Source organism: Delphinus delphis, chromosome 1 (genome assembly GCF_949987515.2).
Source record: "Delphinus delphis chromosome 1, mDelDel1.2, whole genome shotgun sequence".
Classification (NCBI taxonomy): Eukaryota; Metazoa; Chordata; class Mammalia; order Artiodactyla; family Delphinidae; genus Delphinus; species Delphinus delphis.
Window position 1 is genome coordinate 158,532,491 of NC_082683.1, and position 27,349 is coordinate 158,559,839.

The window sequence follows — 27,349 nt, forward strand, 5'->3', positions numbered from 1 at the left end:
TTAAAATTTAAAAACTTTTAATTTTATTTTACTACTTTGACGTCAATATGTTTTTTAAATAGTTTTTTTAAAGGTGACTTTAATAATTTCAAGTACTTTAATAATTTTAATAATATTAAAATTATTTTAAAAGGTTAGTTTAAAATAATTTTTGGGCTTCCCTAGTGGCGCAGTGGTTGCGAGTCCGCCTACCGATGCAGGGGACACGGGTTCGTGTCCCGGTCCGGGAAGATCCCACATGCCACAGAGCGGCTGGGCCCGTGAGCCATGGCCGCTGAGCCTGCACGTCCGGAGCTTGTGCTCCGCAGCGGGAGAGGCCACAACAGTGAGAGGCCCGCATACCGCAAAAAAGAAAAAAAAAAATTTCAATCAATTCACTTGATTCAAAATCTTATTCAGTAGAAGTTAAATAGGTTAATCAGCCTTAATATTATATATAATTCTATCAATTACTTTCTTATTTCATATTTTTGTTTCATTTTCTAGTTCCTGTCAACTATCTTATTTCCTCTTATTTCTGAACTTCTTTCTTTTATTTTCATTAAGCGTTGACATTTCTATTTCTTGCCTCCTAAAACTATATTTTCACCTCTTTCAGTGTTTTCTTATGTTTTCCTTTTTAGATCTCTTCCTTTTCAGACCTCTCTCTTCCTAAAAAATTAATGGTCTGGTCTTTTTCTGGCCTCTGTTCTTTCTGGCATTTCTCTTTTTTTCTTAGCTCACCTTTAGGAGCCTTACAACACATGGGGCTGAATGTTCACAATATGGTTTTCTTCAGAATGGCCAGGGTCTCAGTCCCACCCAGATCCATCTTGAGTCCTTCAGAGCCCACCTGACCCTTCTGCTGCGTCCCGTGTTCTTGGCACTAGGATTATAATGTGAGAGGAGCCCAGGGGATCATTTGGTCTTTGGTGCCTCAGGACCTGCGAGAAAAAGAGAAGCTCCGAGTTACCTTTGCTTCTGCTGTCATTTCCCTTTACAGTCCTCTCGAGGACTCTATTTAGGAACCCTGGAGGCCTCTTGAAATATGATACCTCATCCGGTATCATTTGAAGAAAGAGCACACAAGAGAGGAAGGGGCTATGAGTGTTTAAACATCACCTCCCTTCTCCACCTCACTTGCCTTTGCATTATTTTCTTCTCCGTCACCCTCTCTGTGGCCTTTACAGGGCGGTGCAGTCAACCAATGGCCACAGAAAGCCACCTCCCGTTGAGCTGCCTTATGGGTCAGAGGCTGATCTGACTGTTCCGCTGGGACATGCTACTTATCTTTAGAGAGCTTGAGCCCAGTGCTTGTTAGGGTCACTCACAAGGGGCAGGACAGGAGTAAAGACACAGATGTAGAGAATGGACTTGAGGACACGGGGAGGGGGAAGTGAGAGTGTGGCATGGACATATATACACTACCAAACATAAAACAGATAGCTAGTGGGAAGCAGCCGCATAGCACAGGGAGATCAGCTTGGTGCTTTGTGTCCACCTAGAGGGGTGGGATAGGGAGGGTGGGAGGGAGACGCAAGAGGGAGGGGATATGGGGATATATGTATACGTATAGCTGATTCACTTAGTGGTACAGCAGAAACTATTCATGGTACAGCAGAAACTAACACACAATTGTAAATCAGTTATACTCCAATAAAGATGTTAAAAAAAAAAAACAAAAAAAAAACCCAGCCCTTTTCCTGCAGCAGCAGGAACAGTTCCCCGTGCTGCCTTCTCATTGTTTGGTCGAGGGATGAAAAGGGCTCCATCCTTTTCATACGCTTTTCTTTTACCTGAAAGAATGGTAGACTGGTATCCAGCTTCACCTCTATTTGTACTTCATGAAACAGAATATTTTAGATCTATCATCTTGCTAAGTTTTCAACATTAAATTCTAAAATACTGAGGAAAAATGTTGTAACTAATATATTTTATTGTGAAACTGAGGGCGAAGACATCCTTAATAATCAGCTTTTCAAGCCAAAATGGTAAAAATAGTATAACATGAAAGAACAAATTGTTTTATGAATAGTTTATACAAGGCAGAATTTCTTACTACTTTGGTTTTGATTATGAGAATGAAATGAAGTTTAAAAAACTTCAGGCTTATGGATGAATAGTAAATGGTACACTGAACCCTTGTGTACTTTCACTTAGATTCACCAATTTTTAACATTTTGCCACACTTGCTTTTGATTGTGTGCACTTTCTCCATATATATGTACATATATATTAATATGTATGTACACGTATATATTTATATGTATGTATTTATGCATTTTATTATTATTTTCCTTTTGCTGGACTCTTTGAGAGTAAGTTGTAGGTACTGGGACCTTTTCCCTTAAATACTCCAGTGTGTATCCTCTGAGAACAAAAGCATTCTCTTTTATAAGCCACAGGTTTTGTGTGTCTGTGTTTTTAAAAATAATCTTAGAGTCAGACTACATGGGGAGAACTTTAAGAAGCCATTTGGCTCCTTCCCCTGCTTTTTGCAGGTAAATTCCTAAACAGTACAAAGTTGATATTTTCCAGGAGTGATGAACGCAGATTCCTACGTAGAGCGGGCCTGTAATATAAGTGTGTGAATCAGAAGTGTAGGACAGTTCTCATGATATTTATGTATGTCCCCTCTAAACAAAGAAGCAAACCAATGCTATGCTAAACAAAGCCTTATCTGAGGGCCACATTTGTTCTTTGTGTCATCAGTTTGTGATCCCTGGATCTATCTTCAAGGCTCTCATAGGGTGGCATATCCACAGCTTTCTTTAGAAGCACCTTGTTATAGTCAAGAAGTTCTCCTTTAAGCCTAACTAAATGCTCAGTTGAGATTTATGAGAGAGAGCAGTGTGCAGGGGTTAAGAGTATAGATTCTAACTTGTGTGTGTCTGAATCCCATTTCCACTATTTACTAGGATCTTGGGAAATGTACCTGATGTTTCTGTGGTTCAGTTTTCCTCATTTGTAAAACAGCAGTACCTACCGCACAGAGCTGTTGTGAGGAGGTATTTTTTCTCACATCCGTACGAATCATGATCGTGGTATAAGGGAGGTGAGTGAGATGTGAAGTCTGTTCTTTCTAGGAGTCTTAGAGGAGATGTCCATTCCTAAGGCAGAAAGCTAATTAATCTAGTTTTCTCACATCATGAGAGATTGTGTTTCTGTTCTCATCCCCATTCTCTACTTAGCCCTCTTGTCAAACTTCTCCACAGCTGCCGAGATTTCCCTAGTCCTGAGGAGGTCGTTGCTTGAACATATTGGCTATATGTGACCTCAGGCAAGTTGTTTAACGCCTTTGGGATTTAATTTCTTCATCTGTAAAATGGAGATAATAGTAGTACCTACCTCATAGTGAGATGAGGATTAAATGAGTTGATATATGCACTGTGCTAGAATGTGCCTGGCACAGAGTAAGTGTTGTGGAGCTGTGCTGTTAGGTATGACATGCATTCTCTTCAGTAGGCATCCTCCTCAACTGTGTATTCTGTACTTGTGGTCCAGATTTTCTTACCACTAGCACTCTTGGGGGCGGTGGGGGGAGCAGTTCTCTTCCTCTCTCCTCTGGAAGTGCTGTTATTAAGATACCAGTGGTCTTCTTTTTGTCCAAATCTAAGATACTTCTTATTCTCTTAGCCTTCTGTAATGTTTTTAACAGTAGAGATCATCTTGCAAATAAGGGTACTGGGCAGGGGGCACTTAAGGGGGCTATAGGAAGAAGAGAGGGTCAGATGAAGATAAGGAAGGGAACGTGGGAGCAAGAGAGAGACATGGACTGATTGATGGGTTGAGACCCAGTGATGGCAGGATTTTGCAGAGGGGTTAGGTGTGCAGTGAATGAGTGGGAAATGGAATCGACAGTTGCAAGATAAGTAATTTAGAAGAAGTATTGTGATAGCAAAAGGAAGCTGAGAAATAGAATGGTTGGAGGTGGTAGGGCACCTATCAGAAATTTTTTCAGGATAAGGAAGATACGTGAACGTTTTACAGCAAAAGAGGAAGCATCTTATAAAGGAAAAGAGTGAAGATGGTGAGAGAGGCAGGTGTGTCAAGAATAAGAGTCAAGACTGGAACTAAGAAAAACTGAGGGGTTAGCTTTGTTAGGAAGAGCACTTTGTATTCCTTCAAGGCTGAGAGCGTAAGGAAGGGGGTATGTACATACTTCTGAAGTGGTGTGAGGGAAGTGCCTGGGAAGGTGGTGGTATGAACTGGATGTTTGAGTCCTTCTCAAATTCATATTCCTATGTCGAGGCCCTAACCCCCAATGTGATGGCATTTGGAGGTGGGGCCTTTGGGAGGTGATTAGGTTTAGGTGAGGTCATGAGAGTGGAGCCCCCATGATGGGATCAGGGCCCCCAGAAGAAGAGGGAGACCAGAGCCTGCTCTCCTCTCCTCCCACCCTGTGAGGACACAGCAAGAAGGTGGCTGTCTGCAAGCCTGGAAGAGGGTGGTCACCAGACCCCGAATCCGCTGGTGCCTCAATCTCAGACTTCAAGCCTCCAGAACTATGAGAAATAAATGTTTGTGGTTTAAGCCACCCAGTCTGTGGTGTGTTGTTAGAGCAGCCTGAGCTGACTGAGCAGGTGGTCGGAGGGTTGGTGATGGTGCCAGCCTTAGCAGTTTTCATCTGTTCAGTGAAGAAGGTGACAGGTTTTCTACTGAGATTAAGGGAGTCAGCGCTTTGGAGCTTGAGGCAAGAGGGGCTTCAGAAGAGCTGTTTTGGGAGGCATTTTCTAGGGAATCAAAAGGAGATGAAAGAAAGGATTGTCAGGCGACGTCCAGGACACTCGATGCTGGCTGGCATGAATTTGTAGTGGGCTATGGTTGTCTTGTTTTTTGTTAATTATTTTCTTCCAGCAGTGCTTTGCAGGAACAGGAAAGTAAAAGTTAGAGATGCTCGGGGTTATGGATCATTAGAGCAGGCAGGATGGAAGTTAAGGGGCCCAGAATCCACGGTGGTGGTAATGGCAATTTTGAATGGTTTACTATAGAATATTGAACAACCATATGTGTAGGTTAATTAATTGCTAAACACAGTTGCGTGAGTGAGCCCAGGGGAAACCAGTGGAGGAACCGTCCAGCCAACCCACAGAATTATGAAAAATAAGAACTCGTTGTTGTTTAAGCCCCTACGTTTTGGGCAGCATGTGACCCAGCCACGGAAACCTGCAATGCTCTGCCTTGAGTTGGACAGCTGCAACCGGAAGCCTGGGGCCAAGGGAGCCAGTGCAGTAGGAGGTTAGGCCCTCAGGGAGTGGAGCAGGGGAAGAATGGAGAGGGGTTCTGGAGGGGCACACAGAGAATATGCAGCAGAGCCAGTGAAGCACAGGCTTTAGAGTGTGAGAGCGAGGGCCGGGCTCGCCATCTGGAAAACGGGTGCCTAGAGAGGCAGGTCGTGGTGGTGAGTGGCAGGTAAGAGCCCGTGCCTCCCCGTTCACTCTTGGCAGAGGACCTTGCCTTTCCACACAGAGGCGAGGCAGGCCGTCATATCCCACTCCCAGCCACAAACTAGGCTTACAGATATGAAATAGAGGACAAAGATGTGTCACATTTCTGTATTTTTCTAAATCTAATCAAATTCTATTTTCCCATGTGCCAAGACCAGGAAGAGGTCAACATTAGCCGTTCGTTGGCTTCTCCTCCTCTCTCATGTTGTACTGGGATCCCAAGGCTGATGCAGTCTTTAGGAAAAACAAGGAGAAGGAAGATCACTGTACTACTGAGATGCCGAGGCCTGAAGGCGGGGGTAGCATCGCCTTCCTCTGTGCCAGGTTCAGCCGAAGGGATCCTGACCACAGCTTCCAGAGCCCCGGAGCACAGACGAAGAGGTTAGCTTTCCACAGGAGGCAGGGTGGGTGAGCTAGCAGACCTGTTGTGTGCAGGTGAGCTCTTGAGTTTTGTATTGTTCTTTAGGCCACTGTGGACTCATCAGCCGAAGGGTCTTTGCCCTTTTCTCTTATATCATCAGGCCTTTGTGTCTCAGGACTAGAGAGAAGGAAGTTTCTTGATGCTTAGAGGACATCATTAGGCTTTGTTTTCTGTGGTCTGCATAGGCAGAGTGTGACAATCCAGCTAGATGCACTCAGAAGAACAGAAGATGGTGATAGGTTCTTCAAAGGGAAGTAGAAAGAGGGATAAACTTTTCTAAGGCTACAAGGAGGATCCTGCCACCCTCTCACAGGTAGCAACTTGCTGGTGGCAGGACCTCAGATCGGATGGCTGTGTGGACACAGCACTAAGCACCTGGCCCAGCCCTTCCCACCTCCTCTGGAAGCCCACCTGCTCAGTCGACGGTGCCCTCATCAGCCTTCTACTTTGCACTGGCTCATTCCCATTGGTATTAAAACATGCTCACCTTTTTCTGGGCTTAAATTTAAAAAAAAAAATCTTCCTTGACACCATGTCCCCCTCCAGACATCTCTTCTTCCCCTTCACTTTATAGATCCATCTACCTCAACCCAGTGCAATCTGATTTCTCCCCCACTTTCAAGTGAAACATCCTTGATCAAAAATCAGAACTGGGCTTCCGTGGTGGCGCAGTGGTTGAGAGTCTGCCTGCCGATGCAGGGGACACGGGTTCGTGCCCTGGTCCGGGAAGATCCTACATGCCGCGGAGCGGCTGGGCCCGTGGGCCATGGCCGCTGAGCCTGCACGTCCAGAGCCTGTGCTCCGCAACGGGAGAGGCCACGACAGTGAGAGGCCCGCGTACCGCAAAAAAAAAAAAAAAAAAAAAAAAAAAATCAAAAACAAAACAAACAAAAACAAAAAATTCAGAACTGATTTCCTTCTTCACTAAATCCAGTGGACATTTCTCAGAACTTGTCTTACTCGACCTCCCAGCAGCATTTGATGCCAAAGATAACTCAATTTTTCCATCTCGTTCCTTAGCTTCCATGACACCACCCTGTCCTGAATTTCTGCTTTTACCCCCTGGCTCCTCTTCCCTGTGTCTAGTGTGGGGACTAGACCATTGTGTCAGTGTAAGTACTCCTCTGAGCTCTTCCTGGCTTGTCATCTCTTCCAGCCGGGATACTCTTCCTAGAGGAGCTCTTCTACTCCCGTGGCTTTGTTACCAGATCTGTGCTTCCAGCCCAGATTTTCTCCTGTGCATCCTTATACATGTCAAGTCTATGGTTTGCTTTTATCCCCCTTGAAAGCTAGTAAGTTAGTCTGTTACTGTTTCATAGATGTTGGCAGAAGACATGAGACCTGGGTCAGCGACAAAGGACTTCATTTAAGTATGGTTGAGGGACTTCCCTGGTGGTCCTGTGGTTTAAGACTCCATGCTTCCACTGCAGGGGGCACGGGTTCAACCCCTGGTCGGGGAACTAAAATCCCACATGCTGTGAGGTGCGGCCAATAAATAAAGAAATAAGGTTGAAAGTTTCTCAGAGCAGCACAAGGAGGGGATTGATTATGTTGCTGACCCAGCACACTGTAATTCTAATGTTCTCTTTATGTGCTGTACTTGTCTTTGCAAAGTGTGAACATGATGGCCGCTATTGCCTAGAAAAGTACCATCAAAAGAGTATTACACATATAATTTAAAATTTTCTAGTAACCATATTTTAAAGAAGTAAAAGAAAGGGCATTTTAACAATATGTTTTATTTAACTGATGTCTAAAATACTATGATTTCCACATGTAATCAATAAAAAATTTTTAATGAGATATTTTACATTTTTTTCACACTAAGTGTTTGAAGTCCATGTATATTTTTTACTTAGAGCCCATTTCAGTCAGGATTAGTCACATTGCTAGTGCCCCATTGCCAGATGGAGGTAGTAGCTACGGTACTGCACGGCTCAGGCCTGAAATTTCTCTTTTTCCCCATCCCACCTCCCTGAGATTTCTAACCTGCAAGGGCGTTCAGGCCTTTCCCATCTCCCTTCCTTACCCTCCCTTTGTTTAAGGAAGCCTTTATTCTTGTCCTTCTGCGTCTGGAGTTGAAGCAGTTCTCTGATTCGAAGAACAGAAGGCCTAGGAGGTTACAGAGGGGGTAAATCTGTGAATACTTCTCAAATTATATTTTTTGTCCCTGCCTCATTAACTATTTGTTCTAATGTATGCAATAGCCCCATCTGATGTTACAAGAACATTACTACATTGGTGTTGGCCAGTTTCGTGGGTCATCTTTAGGGGCTTCTAGAGAGAAAGTATAATCTCATAAAATATTTTTGGTGTGTAGTAGTAGCATCATGTTCAGATCCTGCCTCAATGAGGGCTGTGGGCAGGAAAAGCAGTGCAGAGGTGTTGAGCCTAAGGTGCTCAGGGAGATGTGAAATAGAGTTGGCGTGAAGACCGTACATGTTTAGCTGGCCTTCAGATCAATCAGTGAACGTCGAGAATCCTGTCTTCCACAGTTACTGACTTTAGGTTTTTCTCTTAAGTTGATACTCATCCTGCAGCTTCCTTAAGTGAAGAACTTAAAAATTCTTATTTAAAATATTTTCTCAGTAAAATAGTCAGCAAATATAACACCACCAATATTAGCCAGAATGGTAAAGAAGCTAAATATTCTAGTTAAGTGAATATTTGTGAAATTAACATTCAAAATGTCACAACTTTTTAATCATTTTCAGTGGAAATATTTAACAATCTATTATAAATCCTCTGTCTCAGCACCCAGGGAGTGCTGAATATAATTCTACTTTCCTTAGGCTATTTGTTGAATTGAATTAAATTACCATGGGGCGGGGTGGGGAGTAGCTGATATTCACTGGGTGGCTGCTCTGCCGAAAGCTGTGCTTATGTTACGATGGCTCTTTGCCCTCAGCCCCTCCCAGTCCAGTTCTGAGTATTTCAAGGGAGGTACTGGGTTTTACCTCCCAGGCAGGATTATGTGCACAGGGATTAACCTGCCCAGTCTAGCAAATTGCAGGGCTGGAGTTTGAACCCTAGCAGTCTGCCACTAGAGCTCATGCTTTTAGGTTCTCTGCCACTAATGTAGACTTCACCACATTAGAAATTATCATCCTCATTTTACAGATGTGGAAACTGAGGCTCAAAAGAATTAACTAACACTTAAAGCCAGTCAGTAAGTGGCTGACCTTTCTTTTTCTTATTTCTCCCTCCTTTCTTTTCCTTTTCGAGAACTTTTTGATTTGGGCCCAGGCAGGGCTTGCACTTGCCAGTCAACACAGATCCTTCTTTCTTCTCTCTTGGGTTCACTTGTCTGCCTTTTCCTTTCCTCAGAAAGTACCTTCCATCCTCTTGAGGCAATATTTATTGTATGACTTTGTTTGCTACGCTACATCTGCTCTGAAATAATTTAGAGAAATATAGCACTTGTCTTTTCAGAGTTTATATTCTAAAGCAATTGACTGCTTTTTTCCCCAGAGAGATCGGAACAATTATCAGGTCATTAGGATGCTGCCCTAGTGAAGGAGAGCTACATGATCTGATTGCAGAGGTAAGTAGGGCTAAGAAAGTTCCATTCAGCAGACTCTCTGCGTGACTCCATCTTCTTGTAATTAAAAAAAAAAAAAAAATCCTTACCTGAAGTGAAAAATGTCCTAAACTACCAAATGTGCGTAGTGAAGACATTAGGACAGCTATATGAATTAGCAAATCAACAGGATCTGCAAGAATTAATATCAGATCTTGAAGAAATGTTTATGACCAGGTAATGCAATGGATCAAGTAAGGACCTCACTTTAGATATCACACACTTTATAATTAGTTGAAGAAAGGCCAGTAGACACAGGGGACTGACTATATGCGAGGGAATATTGACAGATGAAGGAATATAGTAAATAACGTCAGTTCAAAGGGGATAGAAGCAGTAGAGACTACAGAATATATTTGGGGAAATATAACTAACTTTCAGAAGCAGTAGTAAATAAAATAATAACTACCTTGACATTGAATTTTGAAAATGCTTATTTGTAATAGTGTAGATGAGTTGCTGGAGGGAATTATCTCATAAAGCGGTGATGAACAGCCCAAGACCAGAGAGCTTCATGCCCTGTTTGGTTTTCCAGAAAAGTGTCCAATCTGTTTTCAAATACAGCTTTCAGTTCAACAAGGCAGAGACAGGCTTCCCTGGTGGCTCAGTGGTTGAGAGTCCGCCTGCCGATGCAGGGGACACGGGTTCGTGCCCCGGTCCGGGAAGGTCCCACATGCCATAGAGCAGCTGGGCCCGTGAGCCATGGCCACTGAGCCTGTGCATCCGGAGCCTGTGCTCCACAATGGGAGAGGCCACAACAGTGAGAGGCCCGTGTACCGCCAAAAAAAAAAATACAGGAGCCAGCTTGAAGGGGCTCCATAGTTAAATCTATGATAATTTCAGCATCAAAACAAACAGAACAGGGCTTCCCTGGTGGTGCAGTGGTTAAGAATCCATCTGCCAATGCAGAGGACATGGGTTTGAGCCCTGGTCTGGGAGGATCCCACATGCTGCGGAGCAGCTGGGCCCGTGAGCCATGGCCGCTGAGCCTGCGCATCCGGAGCCTGTGCTCCGCAACGGGAGAGGCCACAACAGTGAGAGACCTGCGTACTGCCAAAAAAAAAAAAAAAACAAGGCAGAGGCCTGAAGGGAATAAAAAACTACCTGGGCAACCACCAGGAGAAGAATCTTTTCAAAATTGCTTATCTAGGTATGTGGGTTTTCGTGGAGGCCAGGGATCAACAAAGAGGATAAGGAGAAAGGCAAGGAAGTGTGATTTTATTTATCTCCTTCCTTGCACCCAGCACAGTACTTGCTTCTTTAGTGTTACACAGAAGAGAAGGAGTTGTGACTCTGGGTGAGTCGCTTAACCTCTGTAAATATCAGTTTCTCCATAATGACACCTACTTCAGAGTTTGCTTCAAAGATAAATGAAATAATGTATAAGAAGACATGTTTTGGGCTTCCCTGGTGGCGCAGTGGTTGAGAATCTGCCTGCTAATGCAGGGGACACGGGTTCGAGCCCTGGTCTGGGAGGATCCCACATGCCGTGGAGCAACTAGGCCTGTGAGCCACAACTACTGAGCCTGCGCATCTGGAGCCTGTGCTCCGCAACAAGGGAGGCCACAATAGTGAGAGGCCCGTGCACCGCAATGAAGAGTGGCCCTGCTTGCCACAAATGGAGAAAGCCCTTACACAGAAATGAAGACCCAGCACAGCCAAAAATAAATAAATAAATTAATAAATTCCTACCCCCAACATCTTAAAAAAAAAAAAAAAAAAAAGACATGTTTTGAATCCTAAAGCACATGGAAGATTAGAAAGATGACTCTGTTGCTCCACGTTAGCATTTTGATAACTGAAAAGAAGTACCAATTTTTCATTAGCATTTAAATGTATTCAGTAAAGCAGGAAATTGTTTTTTCATTTTGGGATCCAGTAAAGGTATTATTACTGAGCAGAGGGGGAAAAAATCTGTTTTCCTTCATTGGTCCTCACTGTTTAAAAAAAAAGGTTTTGATCACTCCCATAAAGTGATCATCATCAAAGCTAGAATTTGTGTTAGAGAGAGGAAAGTTGGCACTGTGGAAGACCTAGGAACTGGAAGATGAATTTATAGTGAAATCATAATTATTGTGTGTCATTGAGTAGAGTAAGGGAGCAGTAATGAAAATGTCTCTGAAAGTCAGTAGATGAGAAACTTTAGAGCCTAATTCTTTTATGGTTTGCTTGTATGTTTTAATCTGTAGCAGGGATCAGAAAACCACAACCCCTGGGCCAAAACCCCTGGGCCACAACCCCTGGACCAGTCCACCACCTGTTTTTGTAAATAAAGTTTTATTGGAACACAGCTAGACTCATTTACTTACATATTATCTATGACTGTTTACTTACTACAAGAACGGAGTTAAGAGACCATATAGTTTGCAAAGCTTAAAGGATCTGGCCCTTTACAGAAAAAGGTTGCCAACTCCTGATCTGTAGGTTTCTCTGGCAAAGTAGAGCAAATACCACATCTAGTGTCAGGAGATCTAGGTTCAAATCCCATAGCTACCACTTATGACCATGTCGCATTTGGTGAGCCACTTAATCTTTCAAAGCCTGGTTCTACATCTGCAAAAGGAATGCAACAATACCATAGTGTTTTTATGAAGATTAAATTTAATAACTGTGAGGAATCAGCTGTTACTTTGTGGGCCCTCTGTGCATGTTTGGGTTTGCTTGCTCTGTAGGTGGCTCTCTACCAAAATGCCCCCGTGGGTTTGGGTAGTTAACCACAGTAGGTGCTCAGGTCCCAATGTTTTATTTTGTCTTTACAGTTTTCTTAGGTACATTGACACAACTTTTGAAAATTACAGATATTTAGAACAGTTATGGACCAGTAGGGATCACTGAGCTGTTTAAGCCCATAAATGTTTTTCTATACTTGCTCACAACACAGTTTATTCAGATTAATTCTAGCCAAATGCTTAAAAAGCTTTGGGTGTGACTACCCTTTTTGAAGTTTCCCAAATAACTGAGAGGAAAAAAGCATGTAGATATTTGTATGATTCAAATACATTTAGAAAATCAAAGCTACATAATAGTAAACATCTAGGGGTAAATGTCATATTGCTAAATGCTCTGTCATAGTTTCAGAACTGAAATGTTTCTGCCTCATTTGCTCTGAAATGAAATAATGACTATGTTTTAAATTCTTCTGTAAAAAATTGAAATCTGTGTGTGGTTCTCTAGTTGTCATTTACTTGAATTTTAGTGTCGATGCATACTAACTTTCAGCCCTCCACTTCCTGGAGATCAACTTGAAATCTGATGTATCTCTTGAAATAGATCATTTAAAAAATCACTCAGCATTGATCCCTCCACTTAATATTCTGTAGTTAGCCACTTGCCCCAAATAATCTCTGCCTGTGTGGAATATCACAAAACCCAGCAACTGTAAGAAAGGTTAATAAAAATTTTGCCAACATACATACAGTTTACTAAACAATTCTTCCTTTAATATTAATTTAGAGCTATCTAGGATCTTCAGTGTGCAAGAGCTGGGAGGAGATAATGGCATTTCAGTACAAGTGGAAAGGATATTTAGAGGTCTGCATCCTTTAAAGTTCAAACCTAAGTGGTATTATGGAGAATTTAAAGTAATTATAAAGGAGAACTAAAGGATGTTGGGAAAATAATACCAATGTTGGTGAGATTATTACATTGCACAGTGATTTAAAAAAAGGTCAATTCATCAGGAAGTTTTAAAAATCATAAATGTATTTTTAAAAAGCAGAAATGGACAGATTAGAGGGAGAAACAGACAATTCCACAATCACAGATGAAGATTTCAGTAACCCTCTCTAAGTAATTGATAGAACACCTACATAAAATATCAGCAAAGATGTAGAAGATACAAACAACACCATCAACCATTCTGACCTAATTGATATTTATAGAACACTACCCCCAACAACCACAAAATACATGTTCTTTCCAAGTGTACATGCGATGTTCATTAAGATAGATTAAGTACTGGGCCATAAAACAAGTCACAACAGAATTTTAAAAATTAAAATCATACAGGATATGTTTTCTGATACCAAAAAAAAAAATTAAATAGAGATCAACTGAGAATAATATCACTAGGAAATCCTCAAATACTTGGAATTAAGCAACATACTTTTTTTTTTTAAGATTTTTTGATGTGGACCACTTTTAAAGCAATACTGTGCTACAGTATTGCTTCTGTTTTATGTTTTGGTCCTTTGGCCCTGAGGCATGTGGGATCCTAGCTCCCCGACCAGGGATCGAACCTGCATCCCCGGCATTGGTAGGTGAAGTCTTAACCACTGGACCACCAGGGAAGTCCCTAAGCAGCATACTTCTAAATAACTCACGAATCGAAGAAGAAATCATAAGGGGAATTAGAAAATATTTTTCCCTGAACAATAATGAAGATACGGTGTGTCAAACTTTGTGTCATGCAGGTAAAGCAGCACTTAGGGGACAGTTTAGCACTTTAAGTGTTTATATTAGAAAAGACAAAAAGATCTAAAAGTAATTATCTAAATTCTCATCTTAAGAAACCAGAAAAAGAAGAGCAACGTAAACCCAATATAAATAGAAGGAAGAAAATTATAAAGAGCAGAAATCAGTGAAATACAAGATGAACAGAGAAAATCACGGAAAGCAAAATACTGGTCTTTTCAAATACAACTGATAAACTTATAGCTAAGGACATTAAGATACAAATTACCAATGTCAAGATTAAAGGAAAGCACAGGGAGCTATCTATACTCAATATCTTGTAATAACCTATAATGGAGAAGAATCTGAAAAAGAGTATATATATATATATATCTATCACTTTTCTATATACCTGAAACTAACACAACATTGTAAATCAACTATACTTCAATAAAAATTTAAAAATAATCTTTCAATTTAATTATGAAGTTTCCCTTCTACGAATTCTTAATAGTATGAGATCTGTAGTCACTGATCCCTGCTTCTTGAAGCAAAAATTAAAGAGTAACTTCTGTGTAAAAACAAAAAAAAAGATAAAGGAGGGGTTATCATTATCTTTCAAACATTTTAAGAGGATAATAAGGAAACATTATGAAAAACTTTATGGCAGTAAATCTGGCAACTTAGATAACTGGACCGATTCCCTGACAGATAAAAATTACCAAAACTGACCCAAGAAAAACTGGAGAATTTGAATAGTCTCATATCAATTACCAAAATTAAGTTTATAATTAAAAATTTCCCACAAAGAAAGCTAGAGATTCAGATGACTTCACTGGTGAATTCTCTCAAACATTTATAGAAGTAGTACCAATTCTATACAAAAATCCTTCTGAAAATATTATATGAAAGAACACTTTTCCAACTCATTTTCTGAGGCTAGTATTACTCTGATACCAAAACCAGACAATCATATTACAAGAAAAGAAAACTATAGACCTTATTAACATAGATGCAAAAAGTCCTTAATAAAATTTTACCAAATCAATTTCAACAATATGTTAAAAAGGGTAATACATCTTGAGCAGGTGGCGTTTATCCCAGAAATTTAAGGTTGGCTTAACATCAATCAATGTAATTTACTACATTAACAGGACGAAGTAGATAAACCATATGATCATTTCAATAAATACAGAAAAAAACACTGAAAAAATTCAACACCCATTGAAGATAAAAATATCCAGCAAACTAAGAATAAAAGGAAGCTTCTCAACCTGGCTGAGGGCATCTACAAAAAAACCTAAGGCTAACGTCTTACTCAGTGGTGAAAGCTCAATGCTTTTAACCTAAAATCAGGAATGTCTATGTTCATTACTCCTATTCATCATAGTACTTGAAGTCTTAGCCAGTGCAACAAGGCAAGAAACAATAAAAAATACACAGTTTGGAAAATAAGAAGTAAAACTGTCTTTATTTCAAACAACATGATTGTTCATCTAGAAGATCCTAAGAAATTTACTAAAAGCCATTAGAACTAATATATGAATTTAGCCAGGTCACAGGCTACAAAGTCAACATACAAAATTAATTATATTTCTATAAACTAGAAATTAACAATTAGAAAAATGAAGTTAAGCAAGCAGTTCCATTTACAATAGCATAAAAAGTGAAATAATGAAATTTAACAAAGGCGAGACATATACACTGAAAACAGCAAACATTATAGAGGGAAATTAAGATCTAAATAAATGCATAGATATACCTGTTTGTGAATTAGAAAGCTCAATATTTTTAAGACGGCAGTTCTTCTCAGATTGATCTATAGATTCAGTACATTTTCAGCCAAATCACAGCAAGCTTTTTTGAAGAAATTTACAAGCTGACTCTAAAATTTGAATGGAAAAGTGAAAGACCTAGAACAACTGAAATAATTTTGACAAGAAAGGGCAAAGTTGGACTTACACTACCTCATTGCAAGATTTACATGAAGCTGCAGTAATCAAAACAGTATTTTATGTGTACACATATTGTGTGGTATTGTGCACAGTGTGATATTGTGTACACTGGTCTGATTGCTGTGGCTAGGACTTCCAATATTATGTTGAATAAAAGTGGCAAGGGTAAGCATTCTTGTCTTGTTCCTGATCTTAGAAGAAATACTTTCAGCTTTCTACCATTGAGTATGATGTTAGCTGTGGGTTTGTCATATATGGCCTTTCTTATGTTGAGGTATATTCCCTCTATACCCATTTTATTGAAAGTTTGTATCATAAATGGATGTTGAATTTTGTCAAAAGCTTTTTCTGCATCTATTGAGATGATGATATGATTTTTATTCTTCAGTTTTTTAATGTGGTGTATCAAATTGAAAATTGATTGATTTGCAAATATTGAACCATCCTTGCATCCCTGGGATAAATCCCACTTGATCATGGTGTATGATCCTTTTAATGTATTGTTAATTTGGTTTGCTGACATTTTGTTGAGAATTTTTGTGTCTATGTTCATTAGTGATACTGGCCTGTGATATTCTCTTTTTGTGGTGTCTTTGTCTGGTTATGGTATTAGGGTGATTCTGTCCTCATGGAATGTTCCTTTCTATTCAATTTTTTTGGAATAGTTTGAGAAGGATAAATGTTAACTCCTCTTCAAATGTTTTGTAGAATTCACCCGTGAACCTTCTGATCCTGGACTTTTGTTTGTTGGGAGTTTTTAAATTACTGATTCGATTTCATTACTGGTAATTGGTCTGTTCATATTTTCTATTTCTTCCTGATTCAGTCTTGGGAGATTGTATGTTTCTAGGAATTAATCCATTTTTTCTAGATTGTTTATTTTATTGGTATAAAACTCTAATCTCTCGTGATCATTTGTATTTCTGTGTGCAGTTGTAACTTCTCTTTCATTTCTGATTTTATTTATTTGGGCCCTCTCTTTTTTGTTGTTTTTTTTGTTGTTGGTTTTTTGGGTTTTTTTGCAGTACGCGGGCCTCTCACTGTTGTGGCCTCTCCCGTTGCGGAGCACAGGCTCCAGACGCGCAGGCCCAGCAGCCATGGCTCACGGGCCCAGCCACTCCGCGGCATGGGGATCTTCCCGGACCGGGGCACGAACCCGTGTCCCCTGCATCGGCAGGCGGACTCTCAACCACTGCGCCACCAGGGAAGCCCTCTCGTTTTTTCTTGATGAGTCTGGCTAAAGGTTTATCAATTTTGTTTATCTTTTCAAAGAACCAGCTTTTAGTTTCATTGATTTTTTTTTTAAGTCTATTTCATTTATTTCTGCTCTGGTCTTTACGATTTCTTTCCTTTTACTAACTTGGGGTTTTGTTTGTTCTTCTTTCTCTAGTTGATTTAGGTGTAAGGTTAGGTTGCTTATTTGAGATTTTTCTTGTTTCCTAAGGTAACCTTGTATCAGTATAAACTTACCTCTTAGAACTGCTTTTGCTGAGCCCATAGGTTTTGGATCATCATGTTTTCACTTTCATTTGTCTCTAGGTATTTTTTAATTCCTCTTTGATTTCTTCAGTGATCCACTGGTTGATTAGTAGCATATTGTTTAGCCTCCATATGTTTGTGTTTTTTTGCAGATTTTTTCTTGTAATTGATTTCTATCCTCATAGCATTGTGGTTGGAAAAGATGCTTGATATGATTTCAATTTTTGTAAATTTACCAAGGCTTGTTTTGTAGCCTAGCATGTGCTCTATCCTGGAGAATGTTCCATGTGCCCTTGAAAAGAATGTATTCTGCTGCTTTTGGGTGGAAAGCTCTATAAATATCAATTAAGTCCATTTGGTCTTATGTGTTATTTAAGGTCTGTATTTCCTTATTGATTTTCTGTCTAGATGATCTGTCCATTGATGAAAGTGGGGTGTTAATGTCCCCTACTATTGTATTACTGTTGATTTCTCTTTTTATGTCTGTTAATATTTGCTTTATGTATTTAGGTGCTCTTGTGTTTGGTGAATATATATTTACAGTTGTTATATCTTCTTGTTGGGTTGATCCTTTTATCATTATATAATGTCCTTCTTTGTCTTTTGTTATAGTCTCTTCATTTTGCTTAATTCTCTTTGTTTATTTCTATGTATTAGGTAGGCCAGTTTTGTTTCCCAATCTTGGAGTAGTGGCCTTATGTAGGAGAGTCCCATGGGGCCCAGCAGCACACTCCCCTCTGGTCACCAGAGCTATGTGCCCCCTCTGTGGGCTGTGTGTGCCCTTCTGTTGTGGCAGGGCTGACTACTGTGGGCATGCTAGTAAGCGGGGCTGGTCCCCAGCCCAGTTGGCTACAAGGCCCTGCCTCCTGCAGTGGCTGTGGTCCTGCTGGAGGGTGGGGTAGGCTTCCCATGTGGTTGGCTGAGCAGCCTGGTGAGGGGAGGCAACCACTGCCGGCCCACTGGAGGGCAGGGCTTGGTCCATCGAGGCTGTCTGTATGGCCTGGGGAGGGGCGTTAGGGAAGGGCTGCTGCCAGCTCACTGGTGGGTGGATAAGCCCCCAGCACGAATATGCTAGAGGGAGGGTTCCAAATGTCACTTGCCAGTGCTGGTGTCATTGTGGTAGAAGAAGCTCCCAGAAATGGCTGCTGCCAGTGTCTTCATCCCTTGGAGGTCCAGCTGCTTCCTGCCTCTTTGGGAGGCTCTCCAAGATTAGCAAGTGGGTCTGACCCAGGCTTCTTTCAAACTACTGCCTCTGTGCTAGGGTTCAGAGTGTGTGAGATTTTATGTGTGCCCTTTAAGAGTGGAGTCTCCGTCTCCTACAGCCCTCCAGCTCTCTTATACACAAAGTCAGACATTCTGGGGGCTCATCTTCTGCTGCAGGACCGCTGAGCTAGGGAGCCCAACATGGGGCTTGAACCTTTTGCTCCTTGGGGGGAACCTCTGCAATTGTGAGTATCCTCCTATTTGTGGGCTACCTACCTAGAAGTATGGGTTCTGGCAATACAGTGTCTCCAGCCCTCCTACCTGTCTTGTTATGGTTACTTCTTTATATCTTTAGTTGTGAAAAGTCTTTCCTGATAGTCTTCAAATAATTCTCATAGGGAGCTGCTTTGTAAGTAGTTGTAATTTTGGTGTGCCTGTGGGAAGGTGTGAGCTTAGGGTCTTCCTACTCTGCCATCTTGGCCACACCCCCAATCCATCACCTTAATACAATCCTTGTTAGTATTTCAGTGTGCTTCCTCCCATATTATTTTCCTGTACATGGTTTTAACATGACAGTAATCTTATAGTACAGTTCGGTATATATAATTTTGAACCTTGCTTTTTTCCCTAATATATCACAACGATTTTCCATGTTATTACAAAAATTTCATTATTTAAAAAAATACATGCTGATTAAAATTGGACAAGAAAAACGTAGGGGAGTCTCTCTTGTATCCATCACTCAAACACAACTAGAATATTTTACCTTTTTTACTCAATATTACATCAAGATGATTCTTCCATACTATTATCTAATTTTTAAAAAGTAACAAGAAGGAAATCCTGTCATATACAGTAACATTAATGAAACTTGGAGATATTATATGTGAAAATGCTAGTCACAAAAAAGACAAATACTTCATGATTCCACTGACATGAGGTATCTAAAGTAGTCAAACTCTTAGAAACAGAAGGTCTAGGGACTTCCCTGTGGTCCAGTGGCTGAGACTCCATGTTCCCAATGCAGGGGGCCTGGGTTCGATCCCTGGTCAAGGAACTAGATCCCACATGCCACAACTAAGTGTTCACGTACTGCATCTAAAGATCCCGCGTGCCGCAACGAAGATCCCACATGCCACAACGAAGACCTAGCACAGTCAAATAAATAAATAAATTAAATAAATAAATATTTAAAAAACCCAGAAGGTCTGTTGTTGAAGATACATAGAGAGTTTGAGTAAAATTGCTTCATAAAATATAAAAACAGTGATATTTTTGAATTAACATGTTGTTATAAATGTGATTTTAAATATATCTGTGGACCTAATAAAGTTTATACAGTATTTGCATATTTATTGTGCTAACCAAATCTCAACCCAGGTTAGAGCTTTTCCTCCAGTCTTATTGCAACACAATTTTAAACAATTGCTTTTGATATAAATGGGTAGGGGATTAACTTAGTGGTAATTGCTTCAATACTTACTGCCTCCGTCAAATAGGAGAGGGCTCTACTAGGAGTAGGGAGGGACACTCAATGCCTCCATGGAGAGAAAATGAAACTGAAGGGTGTGAAACAGTTAGTGTAGCTGGAGCCTCTTACCCTCCCCACCCCAACCCTGACCTGAGGATAAAATGGGGAAATTAATGGCTTGACAGCCACTGAACTCCCCCCATCACTTCAAATTATAGAAAATTACAGTTGGAAGGGACCTTATTGATTACATGGTTTAGCCACCTGTTGATTCTTAGACTCTGATAGTCCAGCCAAAAGATGATTCAGTCTTTTCTGATACTTCCAGTACTAAGAAAGAGACTTATAACCCAAAAGAAATACATATCCCAATTTTTACACAACAGCCTCTGGAATGTTTGGAGAAAATAATTTTTCTAAAGTAGGTAGCTTTAAGATTTTTTATTTGTAAAGATAATATAATTGGCAAGTGCCAATGAATTTTTGTTATTATTTTATTCTATCCAAAGTAGAGAAATATTTTCTAAATTGTATTTGTGTTTTGGTTTTGAAACCTGATTTATGTCCAAATTTGTATATGTGGTATTCAAGTCGAACTTGAAGTATCTCCTTATCTCCTTGTTTTTATATTTTTTACTATAAGTAGTTTTAAAAAATCATATGTGTATCGTATTTGGTGACCTGGAGCTAGATGAAATGTAGGTGCTTTATAAACCATCTTAACTACTGGTATTATCTTGCTTTCTTGAAGCATGAAATAGTTCAGTTTATTGACTGACTGTATGTCACTGGGGAGAAATGAATTTTCACTGTGTTTTATTATACCTAAAAGTGAGTTCAGCATTAAAATAAATAATGCTTTAATGAGAAAAGAGATGGCCTGATGATTTCACTGTGGGAATGGGAGAAAGAACCCTGGGCTATGATCCCATCAGAACACCTGACCGACTTTGAGGACCAAGATAGGCACTTCACTTCCCTGTGCCCGAATTTCCTCAGAAGCAAAACAGATTAAGAAAATTGACTTTTACCAAAGTAGAGTGAGAAACAGTATTTGCCTCATGCTTTTGAGACTTAGATAAATGTTGCTTTTTAAAAAAAAAATCCCACAGTATTTACATATTTATTGAGACTTCTCTGTATTGGGCACAAGGATGCAAAGAGACTATGGACTGTCTGAAGGCACTGTGCTAGCCTTGTGCGGGTGGCCCCTTTGTGTGGCAAGGAAGCAGTGTCTTCAGGTCGCCTCTATCACCATAGTTCTTTGGAGGAGGAGAAGCCAGGTGTATCAGGGCGGACACCTGCTGGCAGGCTATTAAGATGAATTCACAGGATGGTACTTCAAGGCTAAGCTGAGGATCTTCCTGCAAAGAGGTTTTATTTCCTTTGCATTCATAAATGCTACTGAGGTTACTTTCTAATTATTACCTCCTTTCAAGCTCATAAGCCTTTCTCTTAGATGAAACAGACTAGATTATAACTTACTTTGCCTCATTCATGTTTGTAGTAACAAGATATATTTGTTTTGTTTGTTTTTGTCTTTTGAAGAGGAGGGAGGTGTTTGGTGGCTGTCTATTATTCTCCGTCTCCTATCAGTCCAAGAAGCATGTAGGGGAACAGCAAAGGTGGAGACATCACTGCTGCTAATCCACATACCCTGTCCTCTAGGCAGGGATCCAGGGCTCAAGGGACAAGATATTAGCCTAGCAGTTTAATACATTCACGTCACATTCCATGTGACATTTTACAGATAGGAGGCAAGATCAAACTTCTGTAAAAAGTTAGGTCCATATGGTGGGTCATGGAGGATGTGTCCAAAATTTTAGCACCAGAGATTGATTCTTTTAGGAGAAGGTATCATTGCGTGATATAGAATCAGAAGTGTGTACACTGTTGATTAAAATAATGATAATCGGGCTTCCCTGGTGGCACAGTGGTTGAGAATCTGCCTGCTAATGCAGGGGACACGGGTTCGAGCCCTGGTCTGGGAGGATCCCACATGCCGCGGAGCAACTAGGCCCGTGAGCCACAACTACTGAGCCTGCACGTCTGGAGCCTGTGCTCCGCAATAAGAGAGGCCGCGATAGTGAGAGGCCTGTGCACTGCGATGAAGAGTGCCCCCCGCTTGCCCCAACTAGAGAAAGCCCTCGCACAGAAACGAAGACCCAACACAGCAAAAATAAATAAATTAATAAACTCCTACCCCCAACATCAAAAAAAAATAATGATAATCATAATAATTCAAGGCTCACAAAGAACCTTTATGTCATATCTCATGTAAGGTTCACAACAATGTGCGTGTGTGTGTGTTTGTGTGTGTGTGTATAAAGTTTGCTAGAGCTGCTGTAACAAAGTACCACAAACAGTGGCTTAAACAACAGAAGTTTATTGTCTCACAGTTCTGGAGGTTAGAAGTACAGAATTAAGTTGTTGGCAGGGTTGGTTCCTTCCGTTGGCTATGAGAGAAGGATCTGTTCCAGGCCTTTCTCCTTGGCTTGTAGATGGCTTGTCTTCATGTTCACATGACGTTCTCCCTGTGTGCATGTCTCTGTGTCCAAATTTCTCCTTTTTATAATGACGTCAGTCATATTTGATTAGGGCCCACCCTAATGACCTCATTTTAACTTGATTACCTCAGGGAGTACCCTCTCTCCAAATAAGTCACATTCCAAGGTACTAGGGGTTAGGACTCCAACATAAGAATTTTGGGAAGATACAACTCAACCCATAACTCTACCTATCTATCTATCTATCTATCTATCTATCTATATACAATATACTATAAAGAATGGTTCAATATCTGATATATTTCTATTAAATCTTAAAGGCATTTTAATATGTGGATTTAAATAATCATTGAGCCATCATTGCATAACATTTCTAGAAAGTAGTGTTTTTGTCCTGTCTTACTCATGGCCTCATAAAGTTAACTAGTTTGTCCAGAAATAATAGAAACACCAGAAATAATAGAAACACCTCTTATCCTCCCTCTACCCACTCATTTCCAGATTGCCAGGAGTGGTATTCTACCCTACTCTTCTTGTTTCTCTTTTATGGTAGAGGAACGTACCAGGTTTTTTTAAAATGCCTTTTATTTTTTATTTATTTTTTTAAACTTAACTTATTTATTTTTACTTTTTGGCCATGCTGCACAGCTTGTAAGATCTTAGTTCCCTGACCAGGAATTGGACCCAGGCCCTCGGCAGTGAGAGCACAGAGTCTTAACCACTGGACCGCCAGGGAATTTCCTAAAATGCCTTTTAGAAAACCAGTGGAATCCAAATAAAGCATAAATAACAATGTGTCAGTATTGGTTCATTAGTTGTGACAATGAACCAAGTGTAGTTGTCCCATGGTAAGGAAAGGGTAAACAATAGAGGAAACTGGGGCGGGGTGGGGTGGGGTATATGGGAACTCTCTACTATCTTTTCAAGTTTTCTGTAAATCTAAAACTATTCAAAAATAAATTTATTTAAAGAATATAAAGCTTTTTATACTAGAAAGTAGTATATAGTATATATTATACAGTACATTAATTCTGTATTTAGAAATATCATATAATTGTATTGTTTTTATGCCATTGCTTGTACGTCTTTTAGTACAAAAGAACAGATTAGTTGTGGCCTCTAGAGGACAGTGTTGAGTCATAGAAAGATTTTCACAATCTGCCCAAGTTGAAGATGGACTTACACATTTTTTCTTCTTCCTTTTTTTAACCCCAAGGTCCCTGTTTGTTCATTATCCCTCTTTTTTTAAAAAAAAAAAAAAAAAAGCTAAGGAAAATGTATGCCTCATCTGCTATCCTGATTTATTGGAGATTTGCTTTAACTTATTATTTTTGTGGAGTTTTGGGTCTACACAGATCTATCAGGCCAGAATGACCTGCAACATTTTCACCCATGTTCAGAGCACCAAGGGCTTGTGGAAGTTGTGCAGGAGTGTGGCGATGGGGGGGGAGAAGCATTATGAGGGACATAGTATGTGTTTGTGAATTCTCATATGATGGAGAGAGTGCTATAGAGTTGAACTCCCTTTAGAGAAACTAAAAACAGTTTGTAGATTAATAAAGATGCTCAAAATTAAAGAAGAGCTTTGATCTTTCAAGGTCAAGACTGTTTGCTCTGCAGTGGTTTGTTGGGGGTAGGGAAAGGGAAACAAACCATTGCTCTAGCTTCTGGAACAGATTTCTGGATTAATTAGAATAGAAACTCAACATTTTAATTTAAAAATTATCCCTCCAGAGGCAGTCTCATGAGATTGACATTTTATTTTTAAGAGGCTTGTGGGGTTGGGAGTTACAGAGTGCTACTCAAGCACATTGGAGCCATATGAACCTTAATTTGCAAAAAGCTTGCCTTGGATCTAGAGGCAGCTGAAAATAATTGTTCACGTATTGGTGGGCTCAGAAGTTCTGAAACACGTCATTCTGTCATTAGGTGGATGACATTTTTTGCCGATAGTGGAGTCCAAGGGCTTCACTAATACTAGGTAAGAATCTAGTATAAACATTCAAAAACAGTTGTCATTTGATGACAGTGTGTTCCGCTTAGCAGCACCTATAGATTTCTTATCTTTTGCTCAAAGAATAAATCTTTAAAAATCTCCACTGTTGAACTGGGATGTGTGAGCCTTTTAATAGAATGTTTGAAAGGGAGTGGAAAATTTACATCCCCTCATAAATAGCGTGACATGAAAGTTAAAATCAATAGCGTATTGGTAGCCACACCATCAAAGTTGAACCTTGTGGGCATGAGTCTTCCTCATTCTCATCTAATGGTGCTGGGTACCAAAAATTCTTTCTTAGGTGTTGTCTTCTCTTAATTAGTGGTGATATAACAATGTTCCACAGGCCATCTGGTTATTTAATAAATATTACAAGGATTCGATAGATATTTTAGTCCTTGAGATTGAGATTGGTCCCCTAACCTGGTCTCTAACCCAGTGTTCCTTATCTCAGGGAAGAACATTACTCCATCCTGTTTGTGCAAGTCAGAATCCTGGGAGTTGTCCTTGACTCCTCTTTTTTTCTTATCCTTGCACATAATAGATGCTGTGCCAGGTTTTATTGGTTTTACTTCTTAAATATTTCTTGAAAGCACCCACTTCTCTCTCCATGGCCACCACTCTAATCCAAGCCCTTGTCATATCTGCTTAGACTACAGCAGAAGCTGCCTCACCTACAACCAGTGTGAGCTTTCAGACACACATCTATGAGACCTTCAGTGATTTAGGGTAGCAGTGTCTTAGGATAATAACCAAAGTCACTTTCAAGGATGGTAACGCCCTGCACGTTCTGGTCCCTGTTTCTCTCTCCAGCCTCATCCGAAAACGTTCTCCTCCTTTCTCCCTGTGCTCAAGCTTCCTGGCCTCCAGTGCATCCCACAGGGTCTTGTAATTTCATCTACCTGGGACTGTCTTCCCTGCTGTCTTTGTCTGATTGTCTTCTACCCTCCTTTATAAATCACCTCAAGTGTGATTTCTTCATGAATGCCTTTCCTGATGATTCGGCCCAGAAAAGTTTTCTTTATTCTATGCTCCTTTACTTCATTGTACTTAACATAAACTTATAATTAGACACTCAGCTTTGTTGTTTGTTGATGGATATATGTCTCTACTACCAGCATATAAATTCTGTCAGTGGAGACCATGCCCACGTATGCTCACTATCAAATCCCCAGCACTTGACACAGTGCTTGGAAAAAAGTAGTTGTTCAATACATTTGTTGAATGAATAAGTGGCTTTTGGTTTTTTGGTGTGTTTTTTTGCGGTATGTGGGCCTCTCACTGCTGTGGCCTCTCCCGTTGCGGAGCACAGGCTCCGGACGTGCAGGCTCAGCGGCCATGGCTCACGGGCCTAGCCACTCTGCGGCATGTGGGATCTTCCCGGACCGGGGCATGAACCCGCGTCCCCTGCATCAGCAGGCGGACTCTCAACCACTGCGCCACCAGGGAAGCCCTAAGTGGCTATTTTTTATTGAATGTTTAGGTAGAGGAAGAAGAACCCACTGGATACATTCGATTTGAAAAATTTCTTCCAGTGATGACTGAAGTACTACTGGAAAGAAGGTAAGAAAATAAGTGCAATTGTTAAGGTAAGGTAATGATTGGACTTGCATTAATTTCAAAACACTTGGCTTTTTCACTTTATATGTTATACTCAATCGATATTTATCATAGGATAGCTTCCTTCTAATTTTTCTCTATACTTCTGAACTGCTGGTTGGTATGTGCTCCGAAGTATCAACCACTTCAGTATTAATCTAATAAGCAAAGTGTAATTAAAGGGCAAATAAGCTGCAAAAAGCATAAATCAACAACATTCTTATTATCTTCTGTTTTGAATTATCAATGATAAATAAGAATTAACTCTAATTATTTTTCTAGAGAAAGTGTAGCATTAGCTTACCATGGTTGGTTTACTGTAGAAATTTTCTTCCCAAATAAACAAAAATAACCAAAGTCACTTTCATGGATGGTAATGCCCTGCACGTTCTGGTCCCTGTTTTTCTCTCCAGCATCATCTGAAAACATTCTCCTCCTTTCTCCCTATGCTCCAGCCTCCTGGCCTCCAATGCATCCCACAGGGTCTTAGTGCATGTAATTTCATCTACCTGGGAGGAGATAATAATGGGAACAAGTTTTGTTCGGATTATTTTCCACAATAATGAAAAAGCTAATAGATAACATCAAACATGCCAGTGATTTTTAACTAAGTATTCCTTGTGGCTGTGGAGTACTTTCAACTTTATTATCTAGATACCCAAAAATATTTCAGTGAGGGAAGTATTATTAAATATCCTAGTATGTTAGCAGCTTTTTTTTTTAAATGTGATCATTTGTTATGTAGAGACTGAGCTAAATACTGTGGCATTTACTCCTTTTATTGCATAATTAGATATAGACCAATTCCAGAAGATATCCTTCATCGAGCTTTTGAGGTGTGTAAATTCCAGATTTTATATATATTTATATTTACATGAAAAATTCATCATGCAGAATTTATTCACCAAACAAAAAATATAATATCTATCTTTTCTTTTCCCCTAGGTGTTAGATCCAGCTAAACGTGGGTTTCTTTCTAAGGAAGAATTGATCAAGTATATGACTGAAGTAGGTGAGAGTGATTTATTACTTACCTTATAACAGTAACTTATTTAAGTGATTAATAATTTAAAAACAATTAGGCAAAAATTCTAGGGGATACTTTAAAATCAGTCATTCCAGTTAAAAGGAGTTATTTACTCTTATTATTTTGGTTTTGGTGTGGTTTCCGTTTTGTAGGGGGTAAGAGAACAAAGAGTAAGTTAAGGGGAGATGGATTATTGCCTTATAGGATTTTGTAAAGTATAATGATACTTCTATAAATTGAAGTCATTCCATTCACTTAGAGTATTTCCAGAATAAAGGGGATGCCACCAGGAA

General features: G+C 40.1%; 1 protein-coding gene across 2 annotated transcripts in view; it reads left to right on the forward strand.

The window, feature by feature from the left end:
- EFCAB2 (EF-hand calcium binding domain 2) overlaps nucleotides 1–27,349 on the forward strand; it is a 129,259-nt gene that overhangs the window by 95,117 nt on the left and 6,793 nt on the right. Inside the window, exons 3-6 of one of the 2 annotated variants that reach the window (XM_059997060.1) lie at nucleotides 9,319–9,391; nucleotides 25,914–25,993; nucleotides 26,823–26,865; nucleotides 26,975–27,037. In XM_059997060.1, the coding sequence (XP_059853043.1) occupies nucleotides 9,319–9,391; nucleotides 25,914–25,993; nucleotides 26,823–26,865; nucleotides 26,975–27,037 (259 nt within the window). Of the gene's footprint in view, nucleotides 1–9,318; nucleotides 9,392–25,913; nucleotides 25,994–26,822; nucleotides 26,866–26,974; nucleotides 27,042–27,349 lie in introns of both variants that reach the window. The other variant, XM_059997051.1, reaches the window with a different exon arrangement.